Source organism: Tenrec ecaudatus, chromosome 1 (assembly GCF_050624435.1).
Source record: "Tenrec ecaudatus isolate mTenEca1 chromosome 1, mTenEca1.hap1, whole genome shotgun sequence".
NCBI lineage: Eukaryota > Metazoa > Chordata > Mammalia > Afrosoricida > Tenrecidae > Tenrec > Tenrec ecaudatus.
This window is the reverse complement of record NC_134530.1, coordinates 213440743-213462316: the sequence shown is the minus strand read 5'-3', so window position 1 is coordinate 213462316 and position 21574 is coordinate 213440743. Positions and strand designations below refer to the sequence as shown.

General features: G+C 40.0%; 1 protein-coding gene across 1 annotated transcript in view; it reads right to left on the bottom strand.

Annotated features, from left to right (window-relative positions):
• LOC142439439 (complement factor H-like) overlaps positions 1-21574 on the bottom strand; it is a 50128-nt gene that overhangs the window by 13701 nt on the left and 14853 nt on the right. Inside the window, exons 6-10 of the mRNA XM_075541799.1 lie at positions 10010-10192; positions 8007-8183; positions 4331-4507; positions 3119-3301; positions 2830-3009 (exon numbers count right to left, since the gene is read on the bottom strand). Of these exons, the coding sequence (XP_075397914.1) occupies positions 2830-3009; positions 3119-3301; positions 4331-4507; positions 8007-8183; positions 10010-10192 (900 nt within the window). The remainder of the gene's footprint in view (positions 1-2829; positions 3010-3118; positions 3302-4330; positions 4508-8006; positions 8184-10009; positions 10193-21574) is intronic.

Below are 21574 nucleotides of genomic sequence, written 5' to 3'. Positions count from 1 at the left end.
TCAGTGGCTGAGCATGGGGCTGTGATCCTTGGGGTCGGCAGTTACAGACAAGCAGCCTGGCAGTAGGAGAAGGAGGGGCCTTTCTATAGTTCTACCCTCTCCTATGGGGTGGAGGTAAAATGCCATCAACTTGTTTGCAGTGAGTTTTTTCCTGTTTTTTTTTTCTTTTTTGTAGTTCCCACCAAATGAGCAGGTGGAACCATGCAGCTATGGGGTGCGAAGCACTAACAGAGGGAATTAGTGAGTGTAGGACTGAGGAATCTTAGAAGCAGAAGGATAGCATTTCCAGAGCCTCAATGAAGGAGTTACAGAGCAGTACCTTTGCAATCACTGCCTGAGGGGGTAGAGGCCACAGAGGTCATGTTAAGAACAGAGGGACCACAGTAGAGGAGTAAAATGCCATTGTGACCATGGGTCAGGAGGGACAGAGCAGTGGGAGGCAGGCTTCCTGGCCTGCCCAGGTCTCTGCTTTATGGAAACTGGCCTTGTTCTGGTGGGGAGTTGGAATCGCCTTATCCACTGTGTGACAAAAGGAGGTCACATGTAGCCCACACACTGATTTAGCAACTCGCCTGCAAGCTGATGCAGTCTCACTGCAATGTGAACAGAGAGGCACATATTTTTTCATAGTTTTCAAAATGCATTACCTTATTTTTCAATTACAAGCTTATATCATCAAAAAATGATTCCTAGGATGAAAGAAGTAGGCAGTTTAAAAGAAAATCTTTTCAGAAATGTAGAATATTGAAAAGTTAAGATGTACAGAATTTGAATATTTGAACGACTATTTTCGAGATGACTAGGAAAACAGAGATAGGCAAGTGGACTAAGAAATCACTAATTGATGTAATAAAATATTAGGATTTGAGGGAGTTCTTCTATATTGTAGACAATTGTGTAATCCAATTGTAATTTAATGCCATTTTAATTCATCTTTCCCACCCAAATGTTTAATATATATACCTGTAGGTGTAGATATAGCTTTATATTTTAATAATTCTATGATTATGGCACTCTTTTTTGCATTTGATAAGATACCAATGTTAGTATTTGATAGCATATGTTATTAATGGTTAGAAAAAGCAGAGTTAGTAGAGACTAACCAGTAAAAAGAAAAGTTAAAAACTGGGCACAGACAGGTGGTGGTTTTGTAGTGCAACAAATGTGGGCCCAGCAGAGAAGACAAAGACGATGCTGGATCAGGAAGAATGGGCGGTGGCTTTAGTCGGAAAGTGTTTAGTAAAAATGTAACCATGAATCAGCCATGAAAAGAGCCTGATGGAAAATATATTAGGGACTTCAGTGAATGTCCACCCAGTCTGTGAAAGGAATGACCCATCACATGGTCGGAAGAGTTAGTACTGGAGACCCCCTTAGTACAAGGCGCTCTTGAGGGGGAGAAACTTCAGAGGTATCTGCAGTTAAGAGGAGCTCTTATAATTGATATGTGATTCTTAATAAACAAATCTGGAGGAGTGAAGATTCCAGACAGGAAAGAGGGTTCAAAGTCGACGCTGAGCAGGGACAACTGGTAGAGGAGGACTACAAAGGAGCCTTGGTGGCACAGCAGCTAAGCGCTGGGCTGCTAATGAAAGGGTTTTCCTCAAACCCGCAGCTGCTAGCCACTCCACGCAGAGAGAGGCAGTAACCTGGTTCTGCAAAGACGATCACCTCAGTGCCGTTTCCTCTCAAAGCAATCCACGCTTGGTGTTGTGTTTTTCTGGATGCTATGACAGCTGAAGGCCATTACACTAAGTGAACCTGTGTTGAGAAACATGCAGGACAGGACGGTAGCTCTGCGCTCAGAGGGAGTCGTCATTGAAGCTAAGTTTCAGTGTAGGTTGGAATGAAAAGCTGACCATTCTCATGCCTGATAGATACTATCTTGGGTGACTCTCCATGTGAATGGAGGCAAAATCATCTATGGACAAATCAAAGAGGACACATGAGGAGTTAGATCTGGAAGAACTGGCCCTGGCAGTAGTAAGAAAGCACTTAGAGAAAAGGTAATGTGAGCAATGCAGCAGTGAGCAAAGCAGGTGTGCGTTTCTGCTCGCCTGGAACCTGATCCTCAGCTCTGCATTGGACGGGAATTACCGGTCATTAACTTCTAGAAATCTGAGGATGACATAACCGTATGTATCTAGAAAACTCTGAATGGAAGAATCAAGTAAAGTTTTTATAAAACCCCGTTAATGGAAATATGAATCAGGGCCCTCATCCCCCCAGTGGTCTTGGCAGGTCAGGATGAATGACTTGCACAAAGAAACTCAGGGGGCACTTTGCTTCCTGGCATGCGTCCTCACTGAGTCATGCGTCTGCAGTCGTATTGTGACTGAGCGGGCCTGTGGCCGCCCACACTGCTGCGCATTCCCTGCCTTCTGCTGCTTTTGAAAGAGACTGAGAAATGCACGCTGTCAGACCTGTGAGAGAGGCAAGAGGAGTAAAATGGGTATTTTCTCAACTTGAGGTTTATTTTCCAGCAACTGATGGAATGAGATCAATGATAACAATACTGACAGTTATGCAAAATACTTCCATCTTAATTATTCCTTTGGCTGTTATTTTATATCATATGCCAGTTTATATGTAATTCTAGTTTCATGCTTAGAAAAAATTACCAAATTGTGCGGTATAAGAATAGTAACATATTGTTGCAAGTTTATATATTTTGCCCGGGAGATATGTCCTGTAGATTGTGATATAAGGATGAAATACTTTGATTTTTATAACATAAGACCTAGTATTTTTCAGCTGAGTCTGCCCATATAGGTTTACAGTAACTCTTTTAAACAATAATAAATAACAATTTGAAAAATATGTTCTTACCAATGCACTGAGGAAGCTGAGTCCACTTTCCACTGACACATGTGATTGCCTCATCTCCAATCATTGTAAATGATTCTGAGCAGTTGAATTTCACTGAATATCCATGGTGATAGGGAGGGACAGAGGGCAAGTCATAGCCATGCTCAAGTGTCGGTATGTTTTCACATGTGCGCTGCTCCTCTATAAAATGTGGCAAAATAACTTTAATTTAAAGCAGTATTTGTCTTATATGAATATCTATATAAACTTGGATATTCACATTTATAAGTTCATGTAGTATGTACATTACCAACACAAATAGGCAGAGTTGTCCAATCTCCGTCAACACATTGAATTTTCTTAGACCCCTTCATCGAGGATCGAGATGTGCAACCATATTCCACCACTTCACCATGCTCATATTCTTCTTTCTCTCTCTCCTTAACTTCCCCGTTGGGGAGGGGAGGCGGAGGGCCACAAGATTTTACTTCTCCTACAGTACAGATATTGTTGAAACAATGTTGAAATAGCTCATGTTACGATAAAAAGTTAAGCAAAGTGGAGAATATTTGCTTTACTACTTAGCTTACTGCTACATTCTCAGACAATGAAAAGGAAGAGTCTTTACCCCAACAGTATTTATTAATTGTTTCTTCTAAGGAAAGAAAAGTCCAGGTGGTTCAGAGGCTTAGTTCTGAGAACTTAAAGAAATGTCAGCAATTCTAACCCTCCGCTGCTCTGACATAGAATGACAGGCAATCTGCCTCCATACAGATCACAGCCTTAGAAAGCCTAAAGAAGAGCTCCCCTCTGCCTTGCAGGGCTGCTATGTGTCCGCAGCATCTGCTGGTGCTCAGCATTGCCATTGGGCTGAATGCCACTCATTGTGCCAGAAGTAGGAGGTTTTGTTGTTGCTGTTGTTTGCTTTTTTATACTGAAGTAGTTGGATATCGGTACAGTTAAGGCTTTAAATTAAATTATTATGAGCAATAAGCTGGATAGTTAGAGATGTGTACATATCAGCAAATACAGTTATATAAATTAGTCATATGCATACTGCATGGGAACTCTTTTTAATTTTTTTTTTAAATACAGTCATTTTTCAACCATTTGTAGATAACATGTTTTCTCTTTGATTAAGCTACGCGTGTGACTGGATGAACTTTAAGCTCTCTGAGTGTTGTTTATGCAGGAGTAATGGAAATGTAATTAACGACCATCAGTAGAATTCTTTCAGCATCACTGGCAGTCGAGCAGCACAGGTAAAGGAAAAGAGCCAAATAACCCCCCTCTCAGCTTCCGTAAACGCATCTCTGGGCACGCCAGCACACACTTCAAGGAACAACTGCACAGGGATCTCTCTGAGCTGTTTCCCACCCAACTCACAGCCTTCTGCTGTACAGTATCTCTGGTTAAGCTGCTAGATTAGGGATTATTTCAAAGGACACAAAATACCAAAAACAGAAAAGAGGTGATAACATCCAAATTTTAATCATTTTTGTATCAATGATAAGATAGTCACCTTTACATGTTGGTGGTTGAGGGGACCATCCAAAGTGATAACACTGAATAGAATCTGGTCCAATTATTCTGAATTTCTGTCTGCAGGTGAACTTCAGGACATCTCCAAATTTATACTTGTCTTTCTTAGGTGACGCTTCTAAGGATCGTGGTATATTAGGAACAATGCATTCTCTTTCTAAAAAATACAATGAGATATATTAATGAGGCCATACGATATTCCATTACCAATTAAGCTTCATTTATGTCATGAATTAATGAAACACTGCATGTAAACAGATGCAGAGGAGCATTATATAAACTCCTTTCTTTGAAAAAAAAAATCACTTCACTTTTGGAAACCCTAAAAATTAACATTGAACTCAGTGAGATAGTATGGTATTGAACAGAAATATATGTGTCCTGAAAATATAGATGTAAAGGCAAACTGCTCGGTTAGATCTCCTTTTATAACTAGCATTTAAAATAGTTAAAGTTTTTTTTAGTCTTAAACAATAGAATTACTTTCTCAAATTAAGGAAGGAATGTTAGTTTTGAATTGAACATTTAATATAAATTTGTAATTTTGTATAACCTAATTAAACCATTTCTGCCAAATCAATTCTGACAGATAGCAACTCCATAAACACAGTAGATTTTCCCCCTTGGATTTCATTAATCCGCCCCTGCCTCTTACTATCTTACTACTGCGAAACAGCTGGTGGTGTTTGAAGAGCTATCTCTAGTTCATGCCCAAGTTCTTAATCACTGCACGACTGGAGCTCCTTTTGATCTGACTGGAAATCATGTGCATGCAAGTAAGAGATGTTTAAGGTATATTTTCTGGCAAGGAACACTAAAAATCCAAATATATACATATCTACAAATTAAGAAAAAATACTCATCAATTAACATTTACACTACAATTTATGATAACATCTTCTGGAAAGTGATTTTAAGAATACTTTGAATGGTCCTAAGCTGTATAATACATAAGTGTTTTTGTCCCAAATTCAAAATACATCCAAGATGATAGTTATATATATATATATATATATATCAATTTTAAATGCTAAATATACATTTTAACAATGTTGTAAAACATATTTTGAGTTTGGAGAGCAGAAGGAATACGCACAGGGCAAAATCCGGACTAGAAGGTGGATGTGGGCAGCTTTTCCTGCTCCATCCACATAAGACAGCCCTTCTTGCCCTTGAGAGTGTACAGGTGCATTGTCGTGAAGGAGCCGAATGCCCAGCAATGCAGTCTGTAATGGCCTCAAACATCTCCCCGTAAATCCTCATGATTGTCCTATGTCCTGGGACACATCACTCAGTGCACACTGCCAACTCCCCAGAACACATGTCTTTACCTTCAGCGCAGACATCTCTGTATTGAAAGCCAAGAGGTCCTCTCCAAAGCTTTTGGTTTGATTAGACTTGTTAAGGAGTGATCCTAACGACCTTCAGAGAAGTGTATGCCTGAGAGAGCTTGCTAGCAACCATCCGCTGATCACAGAGATGTGTCCAAACATAACCCATTTGAACTAAACCTGTGTCTGTATGACCTGTAACCTAGTAACACTAATTTATGATTTCTTCTTACATAACCAAATTTCTGGTTTATAGACCAACACTTGATGGTCATAGGTAGTTCAATCATAATGTATCTAAGATAAAAGTTTTGGCATTGCTCCCAAACTTGGCCTGTCCTGGCAATGCCTTTTTAATAAATGGCTGCAATACACTGCATTGGTTTAAAAAAATAGTTGTTCTCAATCTGATCATCTAAATAACACAAAGTGATGGACTGGGACAAAATTTTACCAATGAAGTCACTTATTCCATTAAGTGACTTGTGCTCTACCAAGTGGGCATGGTCAGCTCATGGTCCATTGGAAAGACCATGCCTTGAAATGAATGAGTTTATTATATAAAGACCAGTCCAAGGGAACTCAGTACCACCTAAAAGAGTCTCAAGTGGAGCACGCTCTTTGGACATGGAGTTCCTGAGCAGACAACACCCCCTACACCAAGAAACAAGTTGTAACCCGAAAGAAAATGTCCAAGGTTTATAAAGAGTAGCCAACACAGCAAAACCGAGCAGCAGAGAAAGAACAGAAGCATTTTGAGCAGCAGAACTGTGAGCGCTGCCATGACCTTGCCAGCCTAGGCACAGAGAACTGAGTGCTATCAGTTATGATTATTTCTGAAAGAGGAGGGTTCCATCCAGGCATGGAGTTGAAAGAAGTAGAATTCTTTACATGCAGGACAGGGGCCTGCATGTGCCCCTGGCTAGAGCGCCCTAAGCCTCCTCCAAGTGGGCCCTCGGCAGCATGGAGGGAGCCAGTGGAGAGGCAGCAAGAGTGACAAGGACAGACCCACAGGAGAACCTGTGCAGAGGGTTCCCTGAGGACAAGGGAGGCCCAGGGCACAGCAGAAGACTTGGGAAACATGCGGGCTCCCAGCAGAAGCAGAAGTGCAGCCAGAGGTAACAGGAGCATGTGCACAGTACCTGACTTTGACCACAATAGGCCTGCCCAGCAATGCACGAATAGACGTTGGTAATTGGAGGAAAGCCAACAATTCCCCTTCAGAGTCTGTTCGTATTGCTTGCTATTTGCTTGCTCTAAATAATAATAATGATTTTCACTTTGCCAACACTGTGTCAGTATCTCATGTGCCCAACTCATTGACACATGAGGGCAGCACCCATGGTAATTGCATGCACCTCATTCTTAGCCATTTTATCGCGGCCAATAGTAAGACCTGCAGCCTTTCTGCATGTGCAAGAAGACTGACAAGCAGGCATAAATGGCTGCCATTTACCAACGTGTCTCTGAAAACCAAAACAGAATGTATGAGACGCTTGATTCAACACACAGTCACTCTGTGTTTCCTTTCCGCTGCCCGATATGTCCAAATCCCACTCTCAGCTCTGCATATCTTAATTCCTCATCTTACTTGAGTCCCACCATCTCTCAGTATAAGGGGCTCCTTGCTGCCTGTCACGACTACCACACACAGACAAAGAAAACAAACCCTTCCAAATGCAAGTCTATTTGCATCACTGTCTTTTTTAAAGCCCTTCTCTGTCTTTTCATCAGTAATGAAATAGTCCAATGTTCTATGTCCTGAAATGTTATGGATCATCTTGCTTTTGACTCCTCTCCCGATTTAGCTAATAAAATCCTACACACCTGGAGCAGATTCCTCTCATGCTCAGATTTTTAATTTTATTTTTATGTTAGAGCATTGTCCAAACTATTTCCTTGGCTTAGAAAAATGTATAGCTATTCATTTTAAAGAAGAAAGCAAAAAGCAAGCACTCAAATAAATCATTGAAGGGATTATGATTAACCAGAATTTGATAATGAGTGTCAGCTTCAAATAATTTGCAATGTGGAAGTAGGATTTATTAAAAATACATTTCAATGAGAAAGATCTAATTTCTGCTGCCTGTAGAAAACATTTATTATGTACTCTTTTAAACACAGAGTACTATTTTTGGTCTTAAAACACTATTTCTTCCCAGTTTACATAAAAGCAGAAGGAGACATTTTGATTTAAATGATCATTCCTGAACAATGTTCCTTGATCCTTAAAATTCCCCCCTCAATAGAAACGCATACAGATAGATTATATTATCTGAATATAATGAAGAGAGACAAAAAAAACCTAACAGGTACAGAACTCACCATAGCAGTTGGGTGTGTGCGACCAGCCATGCTCACCACATACTATAGAGCCTGTGGTGCTTCCAGCTGTGTTTTCATAGCCATCGCTGCATTCATAGTCTAGCTGGTCATGAAGTTTGAACCACGTGCCATTACGTTTGGGTCTGGCATTCTCAAATACCGGCATATCACAAGATTCTATTGCGTGGTAAAATTGACGATTTCATTTCACGTTATTTAATGGGCAAAACAACTGAGTAAATATTTTCTCAGAAACAACATATCCTACCTAATTATGTATCTTGTATGGTCCCCTGAGAAAAATAAATAATTGATTGCTTAAAATCATGATTACATTAGAAGTGCATGTTTATGATTTCAGCATTCACTGCTTCACTTAAATCATTTGAAAATAACATTATTATAAGTACCTTTTTCTCAATTCCATTTGTTCTTGTGAGAATGTCCCATGCAGGTAAAATCAAACGTCAATGGAGTTTAATTCTTTTTTACGAAACCATAGTAACATTTTTTAAATTAAAAATATCAATCTTATGATCATTTGAGTTATACATGCTAGAGTAAATTGATAAATGGAATATGAAGATGCCGTATGATATTTTCACTCTCATAAAGGAGTCTTATAATATATATTAATCACAATGTAGGATAAACAAGTTGCTATGAGGTTAACTTTTGTCTTTCCCTTCCCCAAATCCATAATAAAACCACTCCCCAAAAAATTTTAATTAAAAATAATTGCCCACTCATGCAGATATACTTCTGAAACACTGCCAGTCACTGTGCAGGGGCGAGAGGATATATGTCACTTCAATGAGCCCAGTACTCTGACCTGTGGTCACTAAGTCCTTCCCACTCTCCCCACACTCCACAGGCTTCAAAGGCTCTGTAAATCTCTAAGGGAGCAGACAGACTCAGCTTCTCCCCTAGAGAGGTGGGTTGGGTCACAGCTCTTTGGGTTAGCGGTTTTACACTGAGCCAAATCTCCTCCCAGAGTTTCAACTCCATCGTAGAGAACCTTTATAAGTATCTAGCCATTGCAGTAGACACAATTTTGATCATGATGAAACTTAATACTGTAAGAATGCTCCTCCCTTACATTACTCAACAAATAATGAAGATTTTTCAAAAGGGCCATACAGACTTTCGTAGGTTGGCATCCACTTAAATTAATTGCTTGCATTATAAAGGCCACATTATTCTGGGATTCTGTACCATGAATGTTCCCTTTATATTTAAAAACATAATGTCTATGGCTAGGAAAAAGGACTCCTTTATAGAACACTAGTCACCTAAACACAGGCATCAAGGAAACAATTTAATGGAAACCAACCAACCAACCTGTGTTTACGGGTTCAAAAAAAAGAGACATATTTACTCCTGAATAGACATAAAACTCACTAACTAGCTTCCAAATCTGAGGATTGTTTGGAATTGGGAAACACTTGAAAAAAAATTTTAAAAAAAAACTTGAGCTTCAAAGATGGAATGATCTTTTATCCTAAAAGTAATCTTGTAAAAGAGTCTAACATGCTTAATTATAAAGATACATATATACACGATTACATATATGATTTTATATTAAATACATTTTACAAATGTTATCTATAAATCTGCCTTATATATAATTTTTACATTATACGTGGTTTTTATATTTTATATGTATGCTGTGTATTTTCTATAGGGTTGTTACCTTATTAATATAATTTCTATGTGTTACATATAATTTTGACATTGTATACGATTTCTAAATGTACATTATTCCTATGTTTCGAACTTCCATATAATATATTATAATATATAACATATAATTTTCATATCATGTATATGATATTGCTGATCATTTCTATATTATTTATAATTTCTGTATATCTCTTTAGTTCATCATTATAAGTGGAACTATGTCAGCCACACCCTCTTCCTACCACTCCCTAAAATCAGAGCATTAAGGTGAGGAAATACTTGGAATCTATCATAAAAAATAAACTTAGTAAATTCCTTACTAATGCATGTCGGTTGAATTGACCATCCACTTTCCAAGCACGTAATGAATCCCAATGCTTTACCATCTGCTGTCACATATCCTGGCTTACACGAATATTGTGCGCGTTTATTGACAGGATATGTAAACTCAGATTCAGAAAGAAATCCATTCTCAATGTTTATGTCTGATCTTGAACATGTTTCTAAAGGAAACAAAGGACAACCAAGTGATGAGCATATGTCCAATAAACATTTTTTATTCAAAGTCAAATAATAAGACAATAGAATAAAATACGTCATTTATAAATGAAACTCTGAAATAATTCCAATTACCCAAGATATTTGAGTGAGAAAAGATGCTGCTTCATAAGCTATCACAATAAAAAGCTTTACTAAATAATTTTGAGAAAAGGGAGATTGAAAACAAGCATGAAAAAGGCACCATGGTAGGTATAGCGCTAGCATGTTGTAGGCTTCCAGATTCATAGACAACTCAATTTCAAATCCTTTCTTAGGAGGAATTATGGGCGTTGGATCACAGATTGATAGTTGCCATAGCGTCAACTCTGGCAGAACAAAATGTTGCCAGTCCTTCATCATTTTCATGATCAGCAGAGTCAAGGCTTTGCTTGTAGCTTCATACCAGTCTTCTCCCAAAACTCTCCCTCACCTCACTGGACCTCTTATCACCGTGATGTCTTCCAGTACTGAATGACCGATCCCTCTTGAACTTGTGTCCAAAGCAAGTGATTCAGACAATGTTTTGCTGTGATCATATGGGTTGCAGCTAACTTTTGATAATGCGTGTCCAGGTCATTATCCTCGTCCGTCTTAGTCGGGAAGAACTGCTAAAACCTGTCCACACGGGGTGACCCTGCTGGTAGTTCATATATTGGTGCCAGAGTTTATAGTAATGAGTAAACGTCCATAGTTAGTGATATTCGGGAAGGACTTTGTCACACTAAACACCTGTATCAGAAAAGAAAAGGTTTTCCACATCAATGACTTCAGAATCATTAGAAAAACTACAATAAATTAAACTCAAATGAACCAAAAGCAAAAACATCAGAGCAAAAACTGACCAAGAGAAAATCATTGGGAAAATGAATAAACTGAGTACTAGGTGAGGAGAACAGCACATCTCCCAGACAAGTTTCGGGTTATTGGTAAATCACGATGGCGTCTTTCTAGAGATAGAGCGTTCTTATTTCCTTTGATAAGCCGTTTGGACATAAGATATTAAGTTTTTATAAGATTGTGAATTCAATTGATACAATCCAGTTGATCCACAGTATTTTTTAACACACTAGGATAAAAGACAAATTTAATTATGAGTTTCAACAATGAGATCAATTGCTTGACTACATTAAGGAAATTAAAAAGCATAATAAGGGGATGTCAGCAATTATGAGCAATGCCAATAAAATATACAAATAAATAACCAATAAACTAAAACACTTAAGAAATTGTTAAATTTCTTGGCAGCCCCAACCAACTAAACTCAATCAAGGTAGACTAGATAACATGGGGATGCTTAATTTTAATAGATAAATTTGACTCAGACTTAAAAATCAAAATATTCCCAAAAAGAAAATTCCAAGAACGGATTAATAGAGTCACTGGTGAAGTCTAGTCAATATTTAACGAGGAAAAGATCATAGTTCTACATAGACATGTTCACAGAATTGAAGTGTGTATAAAATATCTGACTTTTCACTTTCCCCTCCCTTGATAATTTATAAATTATTATTATTTTGTCATGTCTTACACTGTCTGATATCTCTCTTCATCCACTTTTCTGTTGTACGTCTCACAGTGAGGAGGTTATATGTACAACCTTTTCATCATTTCCCCATTGTACCCCACCTTCCATCCACCCTACTGGCATCACAACTCTCAGCACTGGTCCTGAGCAGTTCATCTGTCCTGGATTCCCTGTGTTTCCAGTTCCCATCTCAACCAGTGTACATTCTGTGGCTTAGCTGGATTTTTAAGGTAGATTTGGGATTATGATAGTGGGGCGGGGGGAGCATATAGGAACTAGAGGAAAATTGTATGTTTCCTCATTGCTACACTGCACCCTAATTGCCTCATCTCCTCCATGTGACCCTTCCATAAGGGGATGTCCAGTTGCCTACAGATGGGCTTTAGGTTCCCACTCATTGACAGTGATATGATTTTTTGTTCTTTGATACATGATACCTGATACCTTGAACCCCTTATAGCCACATAGGCTGGTGTGCTTCTTAAGGAGCTGATAGCAAGGGCTGAAGTAGAAAGCAAATGTTTTGAGAATAATGATGGCAACAAATGTACAAATATGTTGGACACAATAGATATGTTTAAAGATTGTCATGAGATGTATGACCCCCAAAAAATGATTAAAAAAAAAGAAAAAATCTGACTTCTCATTCTTAGACTTTGCATTACACTATAATGCAAACCACACTAGAACCTTACAAATTCTTTAAAAAATGCTGTAGATCAGGCGAATGTTAATGATTGAATCCAAAGTCCTCTAAAAGGTAATATGCTATGATTAAATGCTTTATCAAATGACACAAGAATGTTTCATGATTAGAAACATGCCAATATATTTCTCCATAAGGACAACGGAATAGAGAACAGACACCTCCATGGAGAAGGGAAGCCAGTGTTTGCCTTCGTATAGGAAACAACACACCACTGTTTATTCCCACAACTTCTGTTCAGCACGTACAGCTGGCCAGCGCGTCTGTACTGTTAGAGGGGCTGCAGTGAATCCCAGATCTTTGGGACTGCACGGTGCTGCAAAGCCCAGTGCTGCAGCGCTCTGGAAACCTACAGAATGATGAGCAGGTATCAGAGCCTGTGCTGAGCTGCTCAGCACTCTTCATGTGCTCCAGCTGCTCCACAGCATGAACCCACCTTCCAAGTGCCTGGTTTTGTTCCTTGCAGGAAACAGGCTGCTGGTGGCCAGGTCCCAACAGCAGGGTGACCATGAGAAGAGGCAGAGTTAATGCTAGCAGCCCTCTGATCTCTGAGCCTGTCAGCAGGGAGAGTTGGGAAGGGCCTTTGGTCCAGGATTCATATGTGATGAAAAGAGCACACCTTGTTCCATAGCCTATTTGGCTTCTCACTCAAACTAGGACTTTCTGCGTGTCCACCACCCCAGCCCGCCGGGCAGGGCACAAACTTAAGTGATTTGAATAACATTAAGAGAATGTGGGTAAAGGGCTTACTTTCCTCCATCCCTTCTTCCCCTTTAATAAAATTAAATATGATATTTAAAATATGGATAATCAGCGATCATATTTGAAAGGTAAGCATCTTGGGATGCCCATTTAATAGAAAAAAGTACCCTTACATTAAGGGAGTACGTGAGTGGAGGCCCATACGCAAATATGATGAAGAAAGCTGATGGTGCCCGGTTATCAAAAGATATAGTGCCTGGGGTCTTAAAGGCTTGAAGGTAAACAAGTGGCCACCTAGCTCAGAAGCAACAAAGCCCACATAGAAGAAGCACACCAGCTTGAATCCTCATGAGGTGCTGAATGGATCAGTTATCAGGCACCAAAGAACAAAAAAAAATCATATCATTGTGTGCTCACCTCCCTGATATGATCACTGAAGACAATGTGTGCATAAGCAAATATGGTGAAGAAATCTGATGGTGCCTGGCTATCAAAAGAGATAGTATCTAGGGTCTTCAAGGCTTGAATGTGAACAAGCAGCCATCTAGATCAGAAGCAACAAAGCCCACATGGATGAAGCACTCCAGTCTGTGAGATCACAAGATGTCGAAGCTATCAGGCATCATCAGAACAAAAATCATAGCATTGTGAATGAGGAAGAGTGTGGAGTGGACACCCAAAGCCCCCTGTAGGCCATTGGATATCCCTTTATAGAAGAGTCGTCGGGAAGAGACAAGCTAGTTAGGGTACAGTGTAGCAACGATGAAACATACAAATTTCCTCTAGTTCCTAAATGCTTCCTCTCTGCCCCCCCCCACTATCATAATCCAAATTCTACTTTACAAATCTGGCTAGACTAGAGGATGTACACTGGTGTAGATGGGAATTGAAAACACAGGAAATCCAGGACAGATGATCCCTTCAGGATAAGTGGTGTGAGTGATGATACGGGGAGGATAGAGGGGGGGTGGGCTGGAAAGGGGGAACCGATTACAAGGATCTACATATACCCTCCTCCCTGTAGGGTGGACAACAGAAAAGTTGGTGAAGGGAGATGTTGGACAGTGCAAGATATGACAAAATAATAATTTATAAATTAGCCAGAGTTCATGAGAGAGAGGGGAGTGGGGCGGGGAGGGGAAAAGGTGAGGAACTGATGCCAGGGGCTTAAGTGGAGAGCAACCATATTGAGAATAATGAGGACAATGAATGTTCAAATATGTTTTACACAATTGATGTATGTATAGATTGTGGTAAGAGTTAGATGAGCTCCTAATAAAATGATTTTTTAAAATATGGATATTCATGTAAAGGAGATCAGACTTACTGGTCAGATAGACCCCTTAGATTTAGAACTAAACATATCTCTGCATAGGAATAATCAACCGTTTAGGATCAAAAGGGCACCATTTACACAAGGACACAGTTCAGAGAGTTAAGGAAGAAGGGCTATGGAACATGGGGTGGAAATGGAATACGCAATGGCACATTGGAAGGACTTTGAATGGATGATTTGATTCAGAATGTGTTTCAATGATTAATTGTATGGCCGTGATCTGCTCTGTAAATTTTCATGTAATTGGCAATGAGGAGTGAAGTTAAATATATAAATATACTTATAATGATAGATGCTAAAAGGTGCCATGTATCATAAAAGAGCCTCCAATAGCTTTGGAAAGAAGAAGTAAAGTTGGAAGCTAGCACTACCTAGGATGGCTGTGAGTAGGAACCGACTCAAGGCACCGAGATTGGATTTTGAATAATGTCAAGACATTGAAGCTTCAGTAGTCAACCCAGTGCAGGCCTGGTTTCAACAGGGAAAAAAACATCCGAACACAATCGTATGTCCCCAATTAGACCTCAAACATATCTGACAAAGCACTCATATTGGGGATATATTATGAACTCTCACTTTTTCAATAATAATTTTTCAAAAAGCGGAATAAAATATTTGACAAGTTTTCAGCAATGAAGACACATGGCTGGTAAATACGGTCAGAAAAAAGTGTTCAGCAGCACTAGGCAGTGGGGATAGGGATACTATGTCATATATGTTAGAATAGCCACACAGGAATGGAAAACTAATACAAAATAAGATGGAAACATCACTATATGAAGCTATGGGCCATCCATTAGGGGGAAGGCAGGTGTGAATAACAAAGGGCCCCCTGCATAAGTTTTTGTCATGAGTAAGCTGTTACACATAATACTATTCTCATGCCTCACGTTGTGTTGGACATGACAGAAATGCGCACCAAGATATTAAAAGTTTCCTATAAGTGATTTAACAAATACCTCGGTATCATAATGATATTTTGACTATAAATAAGTATATTAGAATCAGGTGCATGAATATTTACAATTTCATTGACTACTAGTCCGCTATAGCAACTACTAGTCCGCTATAGCAACTAAGAAATATTGAAGAATCTTGGAGAGTAGCTGTAGATGCAAAAGAACGGAGAGAAAGCGTGCTTCCAGAAGCAACCAGCTGAAGGAAAGACTTTGAGCTGAAAGAGGAGAGTTTTCTCATGGACCTTCAGAAGGTCCTTTTGTGAAGGTTTCACTTAGCTAAAAAGCAGTTCTTCCTTATATTGACTTCATACTGCTTATGCAGAACTCTGAATTTCTAAGCCATTTCTATAACATTTCTATGCAGACATTGACAATAAATTTATATGTGTATGTATATATATATACATGTGTATGTGTATGTATATATGTGTGTGTATACATATACCATATTGAATGAAGGGGGAAGTGCAGAGTGGAGACCCAAGGCCCAAGTGTCGGCCAATGGAGATCCCCTCATAGAGGGGTTTAGGAGAGGAGACGGGTCAGTCAGGGTGCAAGGTAGTACCGATGAAGAACACAGCTTTCCCCCAGATCCTGGATGCTCCCTCCCCGCAACTACCATGATCCGAATTCTACCTTGCATAACTGAATAGGGCAGAGGTTGTACACTGGTGCATACGGAGGCTAGAGGCACAGGGAATCCAGGGTGGATGATACCTTCAGGACCAGGGGTGTGAGGGGCGATGCTGGGAGAGTGGAGGGTGAGTGGGTTGGAAAGGGAGAACTGATTGCAAGGATCCACATGTGACCTCCTCCCTGGGAGATAGACGGCAGAGAAGGGGGGGAAGGGAGACTCCGGATAGGGCAAGATATGACAAAATAACAATGTATGGATTACCGGGGGCACATGAGGGAGTGGGGAGCAGGGAGGGAAGAGAAAAAAAAAGAGGACCTGATGCAAAGGGCTTAAGTGGAGAGCAAATGCTTTAAGAATGATTGGGGCAGGGAATGTGCAGATGTGCTTTATACAGTTGATGTATGTATATGTATGGATTGTGATAAGAGTTGTATGAGCCCCTAATAAAATGTAAAAAAAGAAAAGAGGAGAAAAAAAAGAAAATGATTAGGGAAAAGAATGTACAGATGTGCTTTATACAATTGATGTATGTATATTATGGATTGAGATAAGAGTTGTATGAGGCCCTAATAAAATGTTTTAAAACAATTTCAACTCAAGGAACGACATGTGGTCAAGAATAGAAGAACTGGGTTCCACCAGATACCCCACTTCCTTCCAAGGTGCCTCTCAAAACACACTTATTCGCTGTTTTGTGCCATTGCTGACTCACAGTGACCCAGTAGGACCAAGGGAGGACGTCCCCTTTACATTTCCTAGACCATACCTGCTTACAGGTGTAGAAAGCCCTGTTGTTTGCCTGCAGAGCAGCTGGTGGTTTCCCTGCAGACTTATGGGCTCACAGCCCAGCGAATAATGATTATGAACCCCGGGTTCTTCTTAGTTGCCCTCGGCTGGATAAATCATTCAAAGTTTAGGCAATAGCTGGGCAACAAGGTGAGGCAGAGGAGACCCAGAGACTTCGTTTGGTTGAAAACGGGATGACCTGTCCTCTCCCCTTTCCCTTCTCAGAAAGCCAAGGTAGGTGTTGTTTCCTGAATGTATTACTGCGTGCCCCGAATCTAGGCACTATAGTCTTGCTATTCTGTAATTTTGATGATATTATTAATCTACTAATTTTGTTGTTCCCGCTTCTGTCATACTTGCCTGCTTAAGTGAAAGGACCTTGACAGCTGAGCCAACTAGGAGGTGGAATTTGCCTTTGAAAGCTTGCTCATAACTGTTTTCAGTGCTGCAAATCAGGAGAGTGCTTTAGCTTGCTGCAGGGCAGCTAGCCGAATAAAGAGTCCTCTTCATTTCCAAGAAAATATAGTGGCCATTGCTTATTTGAACCCACAACATAGGGACTCAGAAGTACTATCAAGTGGAAAATCACCCAGTAAAACACAGCCCAGCAGTAAAACTCTTAGTCATAACATTGGTCATAGAGACTAGGAGCATCTCCACACAAGAGAAACTCTAAGAAATTTTTTTGTTTTATTTTAATTTTTTTAACCGAGCTACAAAATCAAAAAACACAAAACATGATTAGGTTATTTGATTTGTGAAGAGACTGCTTACTACACTAGGGAATGTTTTAAATCACTACTAAACAATCTAGCAGCATAAAATGAAGTGGTTCTATCCAACTCTGAGAATATCTTTGCACCTCCAGTCAAAGGGATTGGAGGCAGTCCACTGCAGGCACGTAGACTGAATTAGCTCCTTCCACACACTTACATGAAGATGATCATTGTTGTTTCCTAGAATGTATATGATTTATCGTGAATTTCATAGTACGTAACTCAAGTTTTTAACAGAGAATAATTGGAATTTGAATCTCCTGGTCAGGGTTCACATTTTACTTCTAATGCAATGCAGCCATAGGATAAGCACCATCCGGTACAGCGCACTGAATGTACATTCTGTATTCCTCACAATGCAGCAGAGTCCTTTGAGGTGATCCTGGTTGAGGGGTGGTGATAAAAGACTGAAGGCTCATTTGCATGACTAAAGGAATGTATGAAAATCGCTAATATGCATGGGGATGAAAGCAGATCATCTGTGGATAGACTGGTGAAGAATGGTGAGACTAGGGCAGATATAACACAGGAACTGAGCTTCACACTTCTTTCTGATTTCCCAGGAAGGATCAATTGTCAATGTAAACCACATTACAGTAACAACCCTAAGAAATACTGATGGAAATACTGAAAGATTATTTCTTCTTCTCATCAGTCTAACCTGAAATTCACGTCTCCCGTCTTCCTTGCGGGGTGGATAATACATTGACATATGTTTGATTTTATCCAGTTCTTCCTCGCATCTTTGAACAGGCACAAAGTGGAAACCACTGCACAGACTGGGATCAGTGGATCGCCATAATTGTGGAATCCACCGCTGGTGGTTCCATCTTTGCTCATGTTAAGTGAAAAATAAGGGAATGTTTGTATTCAGAAGAGAAGCAAAGTCAATAATGCTAATATTGCATTGATAGCTTGTGAGCAGCTGAGAGAACAAGATTAGAATCATCTACATTTTATCATTGTTAATATCCATATTGATTAAGGTATTTTTTTGCAGAAATCCTTTTATATGAAGTTGCAGGTGCAGCTCAGGTTCTGGAGACTACAAAACATTCACAACAGGCTCATGTGTACTCTATTGATTCTAATAAGATCTCGTTTGTTTGAGTAAACCCCTACTGGGGGTAAGTTGAGGGGAACCGTTGCCTCCGAAGGACCTTCTTCAACAACAGATCCCCTGACAACTGTCGATCTCCAACCTACATGGTTATGCATTGAACATCTCGGACATAAAGTGTTTTTGAATGTCTGATTTTTCATATGATCTAGAATTACAATGTCTTCACAAGTGGGAGTGCTAAAATCTACATTGAAAATAAGGTTCTGATGATACACAGTCACCCGTACTGCTTTACATAACTACTCGATGCTATCAAACAGCATTGAAGTCGCTGTTGCAGAAACCATATCATGCTGCTGTTAGGTGCCATCGAGTCCCTTCCAACACAGGGCAGCCTGAGGTTCACCAGAAAAACACCACCTAGTCCTGCACCAGCGTCACAATAGTTCCCATGTTTGAACCCGTCTATGCTGCCATTGTGTCGATTCATCCCATGAAAGGTCTGCCCTTATTTGCTGCCCCTCAACTTTACCAACAATGATATTCTTCCCCAGGAGCTCGTCACTGCTGACAACATGTCCAAAGTGCCTGAGACCAACTCTTGTCGTCCTTGCCTCTAAGGAGCATTCGGGCAGTGGTGGTTGTGAGTGTGTGTGTGTGTGTGTGTGTGTGTGTCCTGCACACTGTGCTTTTAAGAGTTGTACACTCTATGATATATAGGCTAAGGCCCTTTGGTGTTACTGTGGGGCAGGCATGGATGTGTTCCTAATCTATGCCTGAGTCTGGAAGTTGGAAACCACAAACCACTGTGCAGAAAAGAGTAATTAGAGTCTGGAAACCCTTACAGAATTCACTCACATGCAGTGGGTTTGCTTTATCTTAATAAGTATTGTGTGAGTCTATACATTAAGTAAAAACAGTATGCATTTTAATATATTTAAACCATTGAATTGTTGGTGTTGGTACGTGTCACTGAGTTGGTTGTGAACCATAGCAACGTTATGCACAACTAGGCAAAACACTGCACAGTCCGGTGCCATTCTCACAATTGTTCCTATATTTCAGCCCGTTGCTGCAGCCACTGTGTGAATCCATCTGGTTTAGGGCTTTCCTCTCTTTTTCCACCCTTCCATTTTACCAAACATGATGTCCTTCTCCAGACTCTGGTCTCTCCTGATATGTCCAAATCATGTAAGAAGAAATCTTGCCATGTTTTCTCTAAGGAGCACATGGGTATTATTTCTTCTGAGACAGATCAGTTTGTGCTTTTAGCAGCTCTTGGCAGTTTCAATGTTCTTCTCCAGCACCACCATTCAAATGCCTCTATGCTTCTGTCTTCCTTATTCAGTGTCCAACTTCACATGCACACGATGCAATGGACAATACTCTGACTTGGATCAAGAACACCTCAGTCCACCAAACAACATCCTTGCCCTCCAAAATTATAATGTGGTCCCAACCAGAAGATTACCTAGTGTGATATGTCTTTCAACTTCTGGACTTCTGCTTCCATGAGCATTGGTTGTGGACAAAAGCAAGACAAAACCCTTGACAATTTCAACATTTTCTCCATTTATCATGATGTTACCTACAGTTGGAGTTGTGAGGATTTTCATCTTTCTTTCATTGAATTTAACTCATACTGAGGACCGCAATCCTTGACCTTCATCAGCAAGTGTTTAAACTCTGCCTTACTTTCAGCAAAGCAAGCTTGTTGTCATCTGCATACCACAGGTGCTTAATATGCTTTCTTCAGTCCTAATACCACACTCTATATCATATGATATTGTATCTCAGACAATTTGTTTAGCATATAAATTGTACAAGTCTGGTGAGAGGATACAACCTTGATGCACACCTTTCCATATGTTAAACCACGCAGATGTCCTATGTTGTGGTCACATAACTGTCTCTTGTTCCACTTCATGTTGCTCATGAGCACAATGAAGTGTTCTGGAATTCCCATTCTTCTCAAAGGTATCCACAGCTGATTATGGTCCAGAGTTTAATGTCTTTCAATAGTCCATGAAACATAAGTAAACATCTTTCTGGTAGTCTTTGCCTTGAGCCAAGATCCATCTGCAATCAGCAATGGCATCCCTTGTTTCATTTCCTCTTCTCAATCCTGCCTGAAATTCTGACAGTTCCCTGTCATTGAACTGTTGTAACCAGTGTTGGATGATCTGAAGAAACTTTCATTTATGAGATGTTAGTGGTATCCAGTTTGAACATTGTGTTGTGTCTCCTTTTTTTTAGGAACTGGCAAAAAATAGTATGTCTTTCAGTCAGTTGGCCAAGTAGCTGTCTTCCAATTCCCTTCATAGACAAGCTGGTGCTCCTGAGCTTCTTGAGCTCTCTGAAACATTTCAAGGAGTCTCCATCGGTTCCATCGGTGCCTTCAGCCTCATTTTTAGATAAAGCATTCAGTGCACTTTGAACTTACTCCTTCAGCACAATTGATTCTGGTCCATATGCTACCCGCTGAAATGGTGGAGTTTTGGCTAGTTCTTTTTGGTAGAGTGACTCTGCATATTCGTTCCATCCTCTCTTGATGTACCCTCCAGCAGTCAATATTTTGTCTGTGGAAATTTTCAGAATTGCAACTTGAGGCTTGAATTTTTCCTTGAGTTCTTTCAGTGTCTGAGATGCTGAGCGTGCTCTTCCCCTTTGGTTTTCTCATTTTAGGTCCTAGCACATTTTGTTATAATACTTGGCTTTTCCCTCTCTCGCTGCTCATTGGCATTATCTATTCAATTCTTTGACTACATCCTTTCCTTTGTTTACACTAGGATTGAGTGTAGGTTTCAGAGGTTCTTCAGACACCCGCTTTGATCGTTTGCTTTCTTCATGAATGA